Below are 17,103 nucleotides of genomic sequence, written 5' to 3' on the forward strand. Positions count from 1 at the left end.
TGTCTCCAACAAAAGTACAAAACACTTTAGAAAAGGGAGAGAACCAGTTCTGCTTCATTAACAGAGCAAGTCTCACTAATATTTTAGAGCAAGATTTGCTTCCTTACTTTGTATCACAAAATATAAAAATATCACGCACTAAATGTACTTTAAAAAGCATTATGTTCTGCAACTCAGTTCTGTTTTAAGATCTTAGGACACTATATTACTTGTATTTTTGAAAACAGGAAAAGGAAGCTAAAGATAATTTTGGAGTTTGAGATAAAAACAACAAAATTTATTATAAGTAAGAATGCAGAGTTCAAAAGATAACACCCTCACAATCCAAACAAATCAAAACTTAAGTGCACAGATTTGGTATCACAAAGTGAGAACTTTTTCTTGACTTGTACCGATGGTCTGAATGACCCTAAAAAATTGTGCCAGAGAATTTTTAAAACAAAATTTTCAATAAAAATAAACATATACTGACGACCTATAAACTTGAGGTAACTATCCTCAATTGTAAAACAAAGAAAAATTTAACATTAGTTCAAACAAAGTCTAAAATGATAATTTGTAAAAGAAATGCAAGTAAATGCTACACAAGTGGTTAAGAGATAGTCATTATAATACTGTAGCAAAAGTCCAGAAACAGCCAAATGTCAGGATGGGCTACATTTATTTGATTTTCATACACTGGGAACGAGGCAATTATTAAGAGCTAAGCTAGCATTTTAATGGCTGTACGTTCATTCTTCCAAAACTGACTTAGATTATTTCTTTACATCATCATGGCCCTTTATAATCAACTGTATGAGACATATCTATCTTCATACAAGAGACATTAGTTCTATTTCCTTAAGGATAAATATTTTACAGGCATAACTGTTCATAATGAAACTGAGATTATGCTTTAAAAAGTTTTTAAAACAATCTTAAATAATATTTGTTTTAAAAACAATACGTATTTCTTAGTGATACTGAATATTCTTCAGAAAAACATAAAAGGAAAAAGTCAAAATTTATCTTTGGAAATTTAAGAATTCTTGCTTCTTGTTAATAATATCCTGTATTTAACACAGACAGTTCACTTATAACCTACAGATCAGTCTAAATTACTGTTGATAAAAATGGGTGAAACCACTTATCACCACATAATCTATATACTTCCATTTTAATGTTGTATTTCATAAAGCAATAAATCCGTCATAAAACTTTGTACTTTACGTGACGGCGTTATCTAAACACATGCATTACATGTTCCTCCTTAGGTTTCAACCAGTGAAAATCCACTAGGTAATATGAGCAACCATAACACCATCCAATCATTCTAGACTTTGATATCAACTGAGCTGAAGGCTTATTTAGTGGGTTATCAGAAATTAAGCAGCATTAAGATCACTAAGCAAGAAGAAACTGTTGCTGTCATTCTACTGTTTCCTGTGTTTTGTCTTTATTAAAGGAAAAATATTAAGGATTGTAAGACAACTTTTCTTCTGCAAGTTACTGGAATAAGAATGAGGTAAGAGGCTAAATTACTTCCAATATATTTACTAAATTTATACATTTAAGTGTAGAGTACACGAAATTTGAAGGGGGGGGGATTCTATTTTTAACTTAATCCCATACTTATGTGTTAAAGATGGCAGGAAATAACTTTGGAGAAATATTTTATTTACTGAACATTATAACATTTTTTTCACCAAAAGATCATTATTATTAACATGAACAGAAGACAGTTAAAGCTAGCACTCAGGGGCCCCTGGGTGAGGCAGCTGACTGCGCATCCAACTTGTGATTTCGGGTCAGGTTATGATCCCAGGGTCTTGGAATCAAGAACACACCCCCACCCCCACCACCAACTCCCTCCCACCCCCACCCCCAACTCTGAGGGCTCTGCCCTCAGCAGAAAATCTGCCTGCAGTTCTCTCTCCCTCCTCCCCATGTGCTCTCTCTCGAAAATTAATAAATCATTAAAAAAAACAACCAAAAACAGCATTCAGACTGAACTGGAAATTACTTGATTGCTTCTAGTAAATTTCTCATAATTCCCAGAAATCAGAGGCTAAATTTCCTAAATGCATAGATTATTGCATTAATACTGTCGAACTGATATAATCACCCAAAATAAAGAAAATTTAACAACTTCTTTTCTAGGTGGTGAATGTTTCTAAATTTTACTTTTTTAAATGCTAAAAAGTATTTTTTATTAACTAGGAATAAATTTCTACCTAAATTGTAATGGCAGATTTAGAAAAATCAATAATATTAAAGTCAGAAATGGAATTCTATCTTGAGCAAATACAAATGTGAATATAAAGTACAGATAACATTTACTTCAAATTGAAATTAAACATCAGAGTTTCAAATCTACCAGTCTCTAAGCCTATTTAGAATGTGAATAAACCAATATTTTCTGTCGTGCAATAAGTATAATTAAGGCTTTAACTTATAGACTTTCATCCAGAAAACCAAAAGGAATCCTCTGGTTTGCTTAATGGGGTCATCAAGTGTAACAGCAACTCCATGTGGATTGTGTGCCAATTTCCAGTGGAGATGCTGTTACTTTTGATGGTTACCAACTCACTACAATAGAAAGATCCAAGAAAGACAGAAAATCATAGTCACTTGATTCTAACTTGCTTGCAAAGAAAGAAGATAACCTTTCATGCTATCTTTAAAAACTGACAAATAATTAAGAATTAATATCTATCTTCTTAAATCAATTGTCATGTCACATGAAGGACCCAATAATGGAAGAAGATTAGAGTCATCACTGAAAAATGGTGTACAGGAAAATGACCTACGAATTGATAGACAATTTGGCTAAGTTTGTCTGTCATTTTTGTAGGCCAATATTCTGTATATCTCTTCTGCTTCAAAATCAGGATTCAACTACTATTGTGCAAGCAAGACAATAGGAGATGCACGGAAAACAATCTGCAATGTATATGAATGAATGGATCAACTATAAATAAAATATAAATAATACCAGATGAAAAACGTGTTTGTGTTTTTCTGACAAAGCTCACATTTATTTCACCTAGCTCAGTGACCACCAATCGACCTATGTACCATTTTATTGTCATGATTAAACAATAGTCCAATAAACCAATTTGCTCTTCTTACTAGTATATGTGTATGTCCACCTCAATCACTCTGAGGCATTTCCCTAAATATCCTGTCCTTAAATACTAAAAAAAATTAAAAATGAGAAACGATGACAATGCCTTAAAACATTCCTTAAAAGAAAACTCTAGTGTGGAATTTTAAACAATACTTGTGTAAATTTACCTAAACTTTAAGGTACTAAGGTAGCAGTGGTTCACATTTGACCACGCTCTCAATTATAAGAACAATGTAAGCAACGATATTTAGGACAAAGAGCCTTAGCTCCAAATTGAAGTAATAATACTGAAGTAACCTGACAGTGATTTCTTGGCCTCTAACCTCTAGATTCTTTTCCTAAAATATACTCTCACTCCTCATGCCTATTTAAAAGTTTGAAATACTTAACCTACTATTCAAGACTCACTATAATTTGCCCCAACCAATCTTTCCTGGTGTTTATCTTTCTAAAACCCTCAACACCCTACAGTCCTATTATGGTTCCTATACATATGTGATGCTTCCCCCTCTCCAAGCCTTCAGCTCCTGCTGATCCCTCTACTTGCAAAATACTTTGCCCAGTTTCCTACCTAATCCTCAAGGCCCTACTCAAATGCCATATTCTCTGAATAAAGCAAATGAGTTGCTTTATGATTCACTATTTGCCCGAGGCGGGGCCTCTAGTTCTTCCCTGAGCCATGTTGCCCTCAGATGTCAGATCACCCATGAAGCAGTGATAAAATGTATATTTAAACTGAAAAGGAACTGGGGCGGCTGGGTGGCTCAGTTGGTACAACTCTTAATTTTGGCTCAGGCTGTGATCTCAGGGTCAAGGGATCTAGTTCCACATTGAGCTCTGTGCTCAGTGGGGAGTCCACTTCAGATTCTCTCTCTTCCTCTCCCTCCCCTGCCCTGCTCATAAGCACACATGCGCATGCTCTCAAATAAATAAGTAAATCTTTAAAAATAAACAGTAAATTGAAAAGGAACTTTTACACAAAAAACACTAAGAACTACCTATTATGTGGCGATAGATGATTAAGACAAAAATACCACCCCACTTTAACCAACATTTTAAAACCCCTAAGGTACATGCATTCATAAAACGACCACCTAAAAAAATAAGGACAATGCTGACAATGAAAAGCGGAACATTTTTACATAAATTCTGATGAACCCCAAAGGAGGGACATTCAACCCTATGTCTACAATCTCTTGAACTCCCCGTTCTTTACTTACTGGCCTTCATGCCCTCAAAAACCTCCCTGGATCCTCAAGTGATAAAATGTGAAAATATTTACCAAATGGGTTCAAACATTTTACTCACGTTAAAACATAGTTTAGCAAAAATTCCATTAACCAAATTAAAATAAAATTACTCAAAGAAAATGAAAACCTAGGATGTATTCCTAAAAGGAATGATTAAAACTCCCCTTTCCATATCTGATAGTAACAGCAATACCAAAACTTCCCTAATTTCCCAGAAGATAAACTAGCTAGACTATGATCTCACTATGATCTCAAAGCTGGGACCAAGTCGGTCTTGTTCAGTGCCTCAAGGAATGTCTAGTGTCTAGTTTAGGAAATACATTTTCTTTCTGCAGTAGAAGCTTTTCTACCCTACACTGTTGACGATGTTCATGTAGTATCTTTTCAAAAAAAAAAAAACTTAAGGAAAAGAACAAATAGTTCGGAAGGTAATCATCACTAGAATAAATGTAATTTTGTGCATTTAACTATATTATAGTTTCTTAAATTTTAAAGAGTCTATAATTACATAATGTTATTTCTATTGAGAGACAGTAGCCCAAAGTAAGAGAGGGACTCTAATTCCTAAAGAAAAATTGCATACCGGGATCCCCTCCTGATGCCTGATTCTGGCACAATGCTACAGGCACACAGAAACAATGAATTCCCATTGAAAAAGGATCAGAGCCTCCGCTTTTAATTATCCAAACTGAAAAAATGCAGTTGTTAAAATTTCAACCATATCAAAGGATCTTTTTGAATTATATTTTACTCCCCCAAAAAGACTGTGATTTTAGAATATGTGATTTAACATATCTCAGTTCTCTCAATAGTCATTTTTTCACTTTTGAACAAAACATAGCTCACTTTAAAATGCTGAAAAAACGTAGAAAAAGTTCTACCTGTTGATCAAGAATTCATCTTTTGTCTTGTGATGAAATACAGGGATTGGAACACCCCAAACTCTTTGCCTTGATATACACCAATATGGCCGTCTGTCCACCGTTTCGACCATGGCATTCAGTGCTGATCCAGGAATAAATTTCACTTTTTTTAACAATTCCTGCAATTGATTCGCAAATCAAGTCCAGTAAGTGTAAACAGAACAATTTTTCCAGAACTGCCACCATTTAGCCTACTAGTTATTTTCAGTGTTTATAGTTATTTACATGTCTCCCCAATGCCCAAAAAACTACAGTAAAAAGCTACAGATTTCAGAGCAAATGAAGCAAAGTTAAAACACGGCCAGAAAGGATCTAATTAGTAACATCAAGAGCAGACTTCACCATTAGAGAATGTGACCAGAGATTTTATACTAACTTTCAAGCACCCTAGGTCAAAACTGGCAATAACAGGGTTAGCAGAAGCATTAAACTTCATTAAACTATAGTCAAAATCCATTGAAACTTGATTTCGATGATAATTTTTCAGTACTTAAGAAATGCGCAATTGTTGTAGATTAAGAAACAAGGACTGTAATAGAACCTAATTTCACATAGTGTGGTTTACAACATAGAAAACACTTTCTCAGAGTCCCAGTTCTTATTTACTTACTCTCTCAAGAACTCTCCCTACCTGCAGCCCCACAAAATTGTTTTTTATTTCATTTAATTTGTCAATTACCAAAAGATGAACTGTATAGGAAAATGTTTGGTAATAATCTCCAGAAAGGCCAAAATATGTTAATTAAATTTTTGAGAATCTCACCATGCGTTAATTAAAGCATTTTCTACTCCCAGAGCAATTTAAACATTTTCCTCACTTAACCTGAACTACAAGAAATCCTCTCCCTGGGGGGCACCTGGGTAGCAAAGTCAGTTAAACTTGCTTGGGCTCTTGGTTTCAGCTGAGGTCATGATCTCAGAGTTTTGAGATCAAGCCCGAAGTCTGGCTCTGTGTTCAGCAGGGAATCTGCTCAAAATTCTCTCTCCCTCTGCTGCTCCCCAGTGCTCGCTCCCTCTTCCTCTCCCTCAAATAAATAAATCTTAAAAAAAAAAAATCGTCTCCCAAGAAACCCTTTGTAGCACCACCTACTGGCAGAATGGCAACATCTGCAATTCAATTTGATTACTGCTTGGTTTAAAAATCCAAGAAAAATGAATACAGACTGGATATTTGATTCTGTTAAGCAATAACCATTACTTTTATAAGACGGTAACAATGGCATTCACATTATTGTTACATAATCTTTATCTTTCCGATACATATACTGAAATATTTATGGAAGATATAAGGCCTGAAATTTGCTTCAAAATAATCCAATGATTAAGGAGTAATAGGCAGGGGTGGTAGGAACGGCAAAAATAAAAATAAAACTGGCCAAAAGTTGATTAATGTTGAATTTGGGTGGTAGAAACAATAGGGTATGTTATTTTATTTCCATAAGAGGAACTGAAAATGGTCTATAAAGGACAATTAAAAAAGACAAAAAACCACTTGGCTCTAGCATATTATATCACACTTAGATATTCTTCCATAAAAAATCTGTGCAGAGCTAGAAGTTACTAATCTTAACATCTACAACTCAGGGAAACAGATTTCACAGGAATGTAAAAAAAAAAAAAAAAAACCCACAAAAAAGTCCATATTACAGTTCCCCATTCTATGCAAATATAGAAAATGTAGATTGCTTGCATAGCTTCAAATTGCCAGGCCAACAAATAAACCAAGTCACTACAGTTATATGTTAAGATGAAAACAGTAAAGCAAAATATCTTCATTATCAGCCTGATTAATAAATATGAATTTGAGCTTTTTCACTCAATTAAGTTGTTCATGACACAGAGATACATAATTATAGTGAATAAAAGAGCTCAAATATATATTAATATTTAGAATCCCCATTGTAAAGTATTTGTTAACTCAAGGCAAGAATTTCTTAAATGGACTGTAATTTCAATCATAAGGAAGAACGGGGTTTTTAGAATGTTTTACTGAATGTTTACTGTGTGCCACTGTTCTGGAGCTTTTATTCACTTAACTCATGAGGCAGGCATCATATTATCAGCTCCATCCAGATGAGGACACTGAGGTTCTAAGAGGTTAAACCATCTCCTGAACTCAGGAGAATTTACACACTCCTAATTTATAATATACAGGGCAGGAAATTTAGACAAGTACCTTAGCCTCTTTAAGCCACACGTGTGTAAGGAAGGTAGAGAAATCCAAGATCCTTCTAAAATCATAATTTTATGAAATCAAGTCACCAAATCATTATAGAAGCAATCATTTCTTTTCCCCAAACCCTACCCTGAACCTCGTATGCAACCCTTTCACACGAGGGGATGAAAACCCAACACTCACAGTAGAATGTCTCTTATACCTTGGCTGTAGCCTTGATATCCGTGATATTTACAAACCACTGCTTGCTGGCACGAATAACCACTGGTTTCTTAGTCCTCCAGTCATAGGGATAGCTGTGTACCAATCTCTCCTCTTTCAACAAATGCTTTGCAGCCTGAAGCATCTTTATAACTTGAAAAATAATCAGTAACAATTTATATTAGACATAATTAAAAAGTACTATGAAAATCCTAATAACTCTCTAACTCCCAGGGAGTATTAAATCTGGACTAGTAAGTACCAGTCTGTAAGAGTAGCCACTTACCAGCTGTCAAAGGCATAATCTAGGAATCTCCCGGCCAAAAAAAAAAAAAAGAGAGAGACTATAAAACTTTAATTAGACTACAAATTAAGCCACTCCCATGGCTTTTCACTCCAAAGATAAATAGGATATATCTAAAATTCTACATTTGAAATTCATTGTCATAGTGTTTCATACCATGAATCTTAAAATGGTTTCCAAAAAATCCAGAAACCAGCTACAGTGGATTGAATTTTAACTTCCCAAAAGATAACGCTTGGTACCTGTCAATGTGACCATATTTGGAAATAGGGTCTTTGCAGACATAATCCAGTTAAGATTCACACTGGATTCAAGTGCACCCTAAGTCCAATGACTAGTGTTCTAATAAGAGAGGAGGACACATAGACACATGAGAGCAACAATGGGGTAAAGATTAAAGTGATACAGCTGTAAACCAAGGAATGCTAAGGGTAACCAGATGCTACTGGAGCACCGCCCTGCTGATTTCACACTGATTTCAGACTCCTAGCCTCCAGAACTGTGAGAATAAATTTTTATTGTTTTAAGCTACTAAATTTACGGTACTTTGTTAGCATAGTCTCACGCAAGCAATACACCCTTTAGTTAGCCTTAGTGTAAATCTGGGCAAAGAAAAGTCTTCAGGGCAGCCTGGGTGGCTCAGTGGTTTAGCGCCGCCTTCAGCCCAGGGCATGATTCTGGAGACCCAGGATCGATTCCCATATCGGGCTCCCTGCATGGAGCCTGCTTGACCCTCTGCCTGTGTCTCTGCCTCTCTCTCTCTGTGTCTCTCATGGATAAAGAAATAAAATTGGAAAGGAAAGGAAAGGAAAAAGGAAAAAGGAAAAAGGAAAAGGAAAAGGAAAAGAAAAAGGAAAAGGAAAAGGAAAGGAAAGGAAAGTCTTCAGAGTACCTGGTCCTTGGATCCAAAATTATAAAAAGTCAGAAAGTCAAATCAAGGCTGGAGGATACCTAAGATCATAACATATCAACAGTGCTTTACATGTGCTCAGTCAATTATAAGGGTTATAAAAAAAATAGTGTCTGATACACAATCAACAACTAGCCTCAAGCTTGATTCTTCCACTAAACTAATACTGTTGTGGCCCTAAAATAACATCATTTGCTAACGATTCCCCTGCTTTGCTTAACCAAATAGAGCAACTTTAAAGCAAAAGAAGTCTCAACCTCCATTTTAAACCACGGGGTAAAATAAACTACAATTTTAGATCTTTGTTTCTAATGAAAGTGCAAGATGGGAGAACAGCCAGCAAAGGTTGCTGCTGTTTTTCAGAAAATATATATTTATGATAACAACATACACAAGACTCACCCACATCTGTTCCCTCTTCAAGGACAGCCTTGTTTTGAAGTTTAGGACCTGCAACATCTGTGAAAACTCCATCTTCATCCACTAAACAGTCCTACAAAGGGTTATTTTCAATAATTAAAGTACCAAAACATTTAATCTTATGACAATTGCTGACAAAACAATATATATAAAACATCTCAGTATAGTCTTTCACTGTATTGAAAATCTGGGTACAAATACCATATGATCTCACTTGTATGTGAAATTTGAGAAACAAACAAAAGAAAAAGAAGAGGGGGAAAAAAAAAGAAAGAAAAAAACTAAGAAACAGACTCTAAACTATTGAGAGCAAACTGATGGTTACTAGAGGGGAGGTGGTGGGGGGTGGGGGCAATGGGGTGAGAATTAAACAGTACACTCATCATGATGAAAAATAAAATAACATTCAAAAAAGTAAGATATATTAAAAGCACCTTCAACTTAGTCTCTCTTAATTTCCAGATCTATGGAAATGTACATATATTGTGCTGACTTTGGGATGCATCTGAAGTAAATGGAAAAACTGCCTAATTGGCATGTAAAACATAAATTTAGAAAGGACTGTTTACTTAAAAAACAAAACAAAACCTGTTCTTTTCAACTAGTAAAACCTGCTCGCCATTTTTCACAACTAAAAGCAATCTGTCTATATGAATTAATACTTTGAAAGAAAAAAATTGTCCCCACTTAATATTTTTCAATTCTACTTTTGTGGTGATTTTGTGCTAAATCTAGGAAATCTTTCACAATTAGTATGAATTAACGAGGCATTAGGGTACTGAACATTAGGGAACTAAGCATTTCACAACTAAATTATGACAAAAATGATTGCTTATCACCAAAAAATAAAGATGCTAGTTAGGATTTATCACTTTAATTTTACAAAAGCAATAATGATGAAGGAAAAAAAAGAGGAAAAGTACCGTGGGCAGGTTGTGCTGAGAGGCTACACTGTAATCCTCCATACCATGAGCTGGGGCTGTGTGCACCAATCCTGTTCCTTTTGTCATGGTCACATGACTTGCAGGTAAAAGAGGGGAGGCTTTATCAGGAATTAAAGGATGAGCACAAGTACCACCTTCCAAATCTGCACCTGTAGGGAAAGAAAGCCATAATTTAGAATTATTTTACACGACAACGCTTCTACAGTAGCCACAGACTATCAACAGTAGCCACAGACTATCAGGTGAAAGGTGCAGGATCTGCAACGAGGCTGGGCTCAAATATCCGCTTCCCCTTTGACTTGCCCTGTGACCTTTAGGAATCTATAATAGGTGGATAATTACAGTCCTACCTCAGAGAGTTGCCATGAAGACAAGCTGAGGTAATGTATTTTAAGTATTTGGGACCCTCAGCCTAATACTTGCCACACAGTAAATGATTAAAATATTAGCAATTATTGGGGCACCTGGGTGGCTCAGTTGGTTGGGCATCTTTGGCTCAGGTTGTGGTCCTGGGGTCCTGGATGGAGACCTGTATTGGGGCTCCTTGCTCAGCAGGGCACCTGCTTCTCCCTCTGCCCTGCTCCTGCACTCACTCGCTCACTCTCTCTATTTAGAATGGATAAATAACATCTTTAAATAAATTAAATATTAGCAATTATTATAAGATACGACTCAAACGGACCCTAGAAGATTTCTTTAATTTATGTGCAGCTATGCACCTTTTGGAACATGAAGACAAAGAAACAGTAGTAGATCACCAAATCAATGACCAGTAGGTTCTGTTTTTTTTTTAAGATTTTATTTATTAATGAGAGCTGCAAAGAGAGAGGCAGAGACATAGGCAGAGGGAGAAGCAGGCTCCCCACAGGGAGCCTAATGCAGGACTCAATCCCAGAACCCTGGGATCATGACCTGAGCCAGACAGACACTCAATCACTGAGCCACTCAGGTGCCCCACCATTTCTTATCCTTTTATGAAAAGAAACAACAGTGAGTTCCCCAGAGATAGTATTAGAATCTACTGGTTGGGAGCCTGCTTCTCCCTCTGCCTGTATCTCTCCCTCTCTATGTGTCTCTCATGAATAAATAAATTAAATCTTTAAAAAAAAATCTCTGATCAGTAAGAAACAATTTATATTTTTCTGGAAAGAAAAGCTATCCTACAAAAATTATTCCACTTTAGCTGTTCAACATTCCTACTATTTTATTTTTTATTTTTTTCATTCCTACTATTTTAATAAGTAATAAGCTGTCTATAGTTTATTTTGCCACAGAAGAGAGAAGTATATCTATTCTGAAATGTGGTGGCTCAAAATGGTAACCCAATGATTCTCTTACACTAATAATTTGAAACAATTACCTAATCTAGAAAGGTGATCTTAAGTTTAACCTGAGCACTTTTAAAAACCTTATGAGAATGCCATTCAGCTTTTATAACAATATCTAATTTGTTAATGAAGTCTGTAATATCTTCTGTGCTTAAAAAAGATATAGGAGGGTGGGGTATAAAGAATATACTGAATCCTCTAACTTATTTATTGTACCAAGAAGGACCAAATGGTATTAAATATCAAACATTCTGTAGCTTCTTTCCTGGTTTTGACATAAAACACTTTTTTTGTTACGGTTATGGTTATTTAAACTTAAACTATTTAACTGGCTTGTATCTGAAATGATGCATTTTGAAGGCTTCTCTATTGAGCTAGGCAATCTTTCTATTTTGGGGTGTCTCTACTCATTCTACTCATGTGATTTTTTTTTAATTTATTTATTTTAGAGAGTGAGAGAGCACAAGTGCGAGGGGCAGAGGTAAAGGAAGAAAGAATCTCAAGCAGATTCTGAACTGAGTGCAGACCCTGCTACAGGGCTCAATCTCACAACCCTGAGATCATGATCTGAGCCAAAACCAAGAGTTGGACATTTAACCAACTGAGCCACCAGGTGCACTGTGATTTTTTTTTTTAAGTAAGAAACTCAAAGATGTAGTATCCTTAAAGATCAGAGGTGATTTTAAACTTCCCTAGATTTTAATAATTATATTTCAAAACCAATCAGTACTTTAGAACTCCCAAATTACAGCTTACTAAGGATTCTTCTGATAGAAGTATAGTCTTTGGAATAATTTTCAGAATTCACTAAATTTCCTCATTAAAATCATATACCAAAAAAAAAAAAAAAAATTATTTCCTTCCTTATACCATTGATTAAATCAGATAAAGGTTAATCTTTAGTGAAATAATTTTGAATAAAATTTTAAAAGGATATTTGTTTATTTCTACATTGTACAAAAGACATTTTTCTAATTTTACTTTGGATATTTGCTAGAAATACTGTTGCGCTTTTATCAATGTTCATATTTTCTATACTATCATGTTTAATATATTTTCCTTTAGTATAATCAATGTAAATATATTCTAGAAAGGTAAAGACCATATCTGTTTCAATTCACAATGCAAAACAGTCAGCAAGTACTAAACTCAAAACAAATGGTACTCTGATGACTGTGATCATTAGAGTATCTATAAATCTTCACCTGAAAATGTTGAGATAACCTCAAATGTTGTTTCCAAAGCAGAAGCAACAGATGTTACTTTATCTGCAGCAAGTACGTACAGATCTCCAGATGTGGAACATTTCACAATAGCATATCTAAAATAAAATTTTAAGAGAAAATTAATAATAATGAAAAAAGAAAAGTCACAGATATTTTAAATGGTTTACATCATTTTAGGAAAACTAACTTCATAATCGAAAAAAACAATACTTTCAAGAACTTTATCCCTTACATTTGTTTCATTTTTCAAAAAAGGTGAAAATGAGATCTTAAATGGAATTATTTAAATCTTAACAAAATCTATACGAACATAACAACTAATCTATATATCATTTATTAAATTTTAAGTGAACAATAAGATGAAATAAATGCAAAATACTGCTATTGATGGAATCAATCCTATTTGTGGATAAAATGAAAAATATAGTAATATACTTACTTTGAGTCTGGCATATAACAAACAGCTTGATTGGCTGGAATTGTCCAAGCCTGGGTGGTCCAAACTAAAAAACTAACAGGAGATGACCCATCTGTGAAAATAAAATTTCAAATACACTAGCAAATGTTACGATTCTGTAACTTTAATAAACTCAAACAGTGAATAAATCTTACCTATGAGAGATACCAACTTGGGAGAAGGTTTCAGGAGAGGGAATTTTACATATATTGAGCGACTGACATGTTCAGGATTATACTCAAGTTCTGCTTCAGCCAATGCAGTCCTAAGATTTAAGAATATTAGATGTAAGTATTTGAGGGACTCACAAAATTCTCCACTTTAACTACCAAAAACACATACATACCTTGATGAGGGAGACCAAAACACCGGTTTGTAAGATCGATAAACCAAGCCCTATAAAGACAAATATATTACATGAAAGCTGGAATTTTATAACACATAACATACTCAAAGGGAAAAAAAATACTTCATCACCTTCTCATACATTTGGTAGAAAATTCTCAACTGTTTGGCCTCATATTTTCCATCAAATGTATAGTAGCAATTATTCCAATCTGCCATTACTCCCCAACGAATAAAAGCTGATCTCTGTTTCTTAATTGCTGCTTCAGCAAATAATCTAGCTAAAAAAAATTAAGAAAGAAAAGCATTTGAAAAACAATAAATTGAAACTCTTAAACATGGTTTAGAATGTAGGCCTCTAAACGGAGGTATTATACACAATGTATACTATAAAATGTATTTAATAGAAAAATTATTCTAAAGGTTAAAGGTGTTCAGAAGATAACTAAAACAAATTCTAAAATTAACTAGAATTTCAAAAATATTTTCCAGACTTAATAACCTTACATTTAGAAAAAAATAACTGGAAAAATTATTCTTCATGCTTCTTAATCTGAGAAAAGATAAAAGAATGATTCTTATTTCATTACACACAGAAAAAGTAATCAGTACATCTAGGTTAAGCCAATAATAAGATGTTTTACAGTGAAGCAAAAAATCTTCACAATAATATCTAAATATACAGTAGTTTAAGAACAGAAGATTCCTCTCTGACCCAATCTAATAAAGGATCAAATGAGATTAATTTTAAAAATATATCTGTATGCTAGAACTGATTTAGTCTAGCATTTGAAATAGGTCAACAAGCTCCAGCCAGAAAAGTAAATAAAAACAGTGAGCACGGTCATAATTTCACAAAATATGAAGATCAAAGAACTGAAAAATGGACTTGCAAATGCTCACAAATCTTTCCTTCAGTCTCTGAACATAAATTCTCACAAAAGTCAATTGAACAAGATCTGCGTTTTCCGTGACAAAAATGGGTTTCTAACAGATCCCATTATAGCCAAAAAACAAAAACAAAAAACAACAGAAAGTCTCTTTGAGTAAGCCCTGACTTTTCCAAGGAACCAGCATTTAAAAATAATCATTCCCAAACAGAAACAGATTATTTACCTTTCTTTCTAATTTCCACAGCTGACAGATTCTGAGCTTTTCCACCAAGTTCTGATAATACTTTTATTTCAATGGGTAATCCATGACAATCCCAGCCTGGCACAAAATGTATTTTGGAACCTCTCATCATATGGTACCGATTGGCTATATCCTTCAAAATCTGTGAAAATAATTATCATTTATATACTAAATGTGTAACCTAGTTATATTCCTTTTTAAAACATTTTTTTAATTTAAATTCAAATGTAGTTAACACACAGTGTATATTATTAGTTTCAGGGGTAGAATTTAGTGATTCATCAGTTGCATATAACACCCAGTGTTCATTACATCGCATGCCCTCCTTAATGCCCACCACCCAGTTATCCTATTCCTCCCACCGACCTCCCTCCAGCAATCCTGTTTCTTTTTTTTTCTTTTTTTTTTTTTTTATGATAGTCACACAGAGAGAGAGAGAGAGAGGCAGAGACACAGGCAGAGGGAGAAGCAGGCTCCATGCACCGGGAGCCCGATGTGGGATTCGATCCCGGGTCTCCAGGATTGCGCCCTGGGCCAAAGACAGGTGCTAAACCGCTGCGCCACCCAGGGATCCCAATCCTGTTTCTTATAGTTAAGAGTCTCTTACGGTTTGCACCAGTTATATTCATCATTGTAAAACACTGAGAAAGCTCAATTTTAAAGGGATTTAATAAACAAAATAATCTATTCAATTTATTAACTCATGTTCTACAGAAACACAAAAGTAACACGTATTTGAAGTTTTAAAATGCCATTAACTCCAGAAAACAAACCAAAGATTTCAAAGTGAAAAATACTATGTCTAGAATTACCAATTTGTTCGTAAAGTTGGAATATGCAGAAGAGCAGTCTATACTGCTTTTTTAAGAAAAAAATTTGACCTCTTAAAAACTACAGTAGGGCAGCCCTGGTAGGTGGCTCAGCAGTTTAGCACTGCCTTCAGCCCAGGGTGTGATCCTGGAGACCTGGGATCGAGTCCTACATAGGGCTCCCTGCATGGAACCTGCTTCTCCCTCTGCCTGTGTCTCTGCCTCTCTCTCTCTCTCTCTCTCTCTCTCATGAATAAATAAAAATCTTAAAAAAAAAAAAAAGAACTAGACAGTAAAAATAAGTCATTTATAAATTTGCTTTACTCTAATTAAAAATATTAACATGAATAACTCAATATTATTTACTTTCAGCTAAGAAATAGAATATAATCAACGCAAAACTCATAATGTATTTAGAGTATGGAATATCACAGTTAACTCTATCACTGACAAACTCTTCTTCACTAGGTATAGTTCTATAACCACTTTCCCTTCCTAGTTCATTTTAGATACTAGAGGGGAGCAGAGCCTTTTTAAAATATATTACCATTATAAAATGGAAGATCAAACGCAAAGGATCAATTTGGCTCCAAGCTCAATTTCCTTCTTCCCAAAATGAAACAATGCAATAGTCCAGAAAATTATTTCCTCCTTTCCATATCCATCAAAATTAGGAAAGATATTAGATATTCTTCCCACAGCTTCCCCCAATTAAAATTCTAACTTTTGAACTTACCAAACAGTAGGAGGAAGCCCTGTGGCCTGGGTAGTAACCACAAGACATAAAAAATGTATCTAATTATATATACTTAAGATATGTACACTTTCAGTACGTATATTATTGAAATCAATCAATACACAAATAACCTCCATCCCATTTATTCTTATTTGAAATTATTCTCTCTGGTTTATCTATCCCTTCCCAGTAAAATAGAAACTCCTTGAAATCTCATCTGTCTTCTTCATCAGTAAATCCCCTGCATTTAGAATGGTATCTGGCACTGTTTAAAAATATCTGTGGAAGAAATGAATGTCTACATACATGCTCTAGACTGTAATACTTTATATAGTAGCCCGTAGCTATCAGCTGGCTACTGAGCAACTGAAAACATGGCTAGTCCAAATTGAAATGCACCATAAATGTAAAATATATACCAGATTTAAAATACTGTGTACAAAAAAAAAAAAATAGAATGTGAAATATCTCAAAAAAAGTTTCACAGTGGCTATAAATTAAAATGGTAGCTTAGATATGCTGAGTTAAATATAGTGTTAAAAATAAGGCTCATCTGTTTCTTCTGACATTTTTTATGCATCTACTAAAAAAATTTTAACTTACGTGGCTTACATTTGTAGCCTGCATTATTTCTACTGAACAGTGTTGCTTTTGGCCATATTAGCAGAATGAAATCATTTCAGCTAATAATGAATGTCCCTATAGGGAAGGTTATATGTGAAGCCCGTGTAAAAGGAACAGCAGGGATGCAAACACATGTTTTACCAGTCCTCTCCAAACAAGCTCCTCCATATGTTTAAGAACCACTGGTTTCTTTTATTCATGATAATC

At 34.5% G+C, this 17,103-nt stretch overlaps 1 protein-coding gene and 1 long non-coding RNA gene across 2 annotated transcripts in view; one reads left to right on the forward strand and one right to left on the reverse strand.

The window, feature by feature from the left end:
• The window catches only part of IARS2 (isoleucyl-tRNA synthetase 2, mitochondrial), a 68,149-nt gene that overhangs the window by 33,490 nt on the left and 17,556 nt on the right, over positions 1–17,103 (reverse strand). Inside the window, exons 3-12 of the mRNA XM_041723655.1 lie at positions 14,710–14,869; positions 13,726–13,874; positions 13,595–13,644; positions 13,404–13,513; positions 13,231–13,321; positions 12,771–12,886; positions 10,217–10,386; positions 9,276–9,366; positions 7,661–7,812; positions 5,241–5,401 (exon numbers count right to left, since the gene is read on the reverse strand). Of these exons, the coding sequence (XP_041579589.1) occupies positions 5,241–5,401; positions 7,661–7,812; positions 9,276–9,366; positions 10,217–10,386; positions 12,771–12,886; positions 13,231–13,321; positions 13,404–13,513; positions 13,595–13,644; positions 13,726–13,874; positions 14,710–14,869 (1,250 nt within the window). The remainder of the gene's footprint in view (positions 1–5,240; positions 5,402–7,660; positions 7,813–9,275; positions 9,367–10,216; positions 10,387–12,770; positions 12,887–13,230; positions 13,322–13,403; positions 13,514–13,594; positions 13,645–13,725; positions 13,875–14,709; positions 14,870–17,103) is intronic.
• Positions 1,054–2,978, forward strand: LOC121472359. The gene is made up of 2 exons (XR_005982857.1): positions 1,054–1,504; positions 2,834–2,978. It is a non-coding gene; the product is annotated as an uncharacterized LOC121472359 (long non-coding RNA).

This window comes from Vulpes lagopus, chromosome 11, assembly GCF_018345385.1.
Source record: "Vulpes lagopus strain Blue_001 chromosome 11, ASM1834538v1, whole genome shotgun sequence".
Classification (NCBI taxonomy): Eukaryota; Metazoa; Chordata; class Mammalia; order Carnivora; family Canidae; genus Vulpes; species Vulpes lagopus.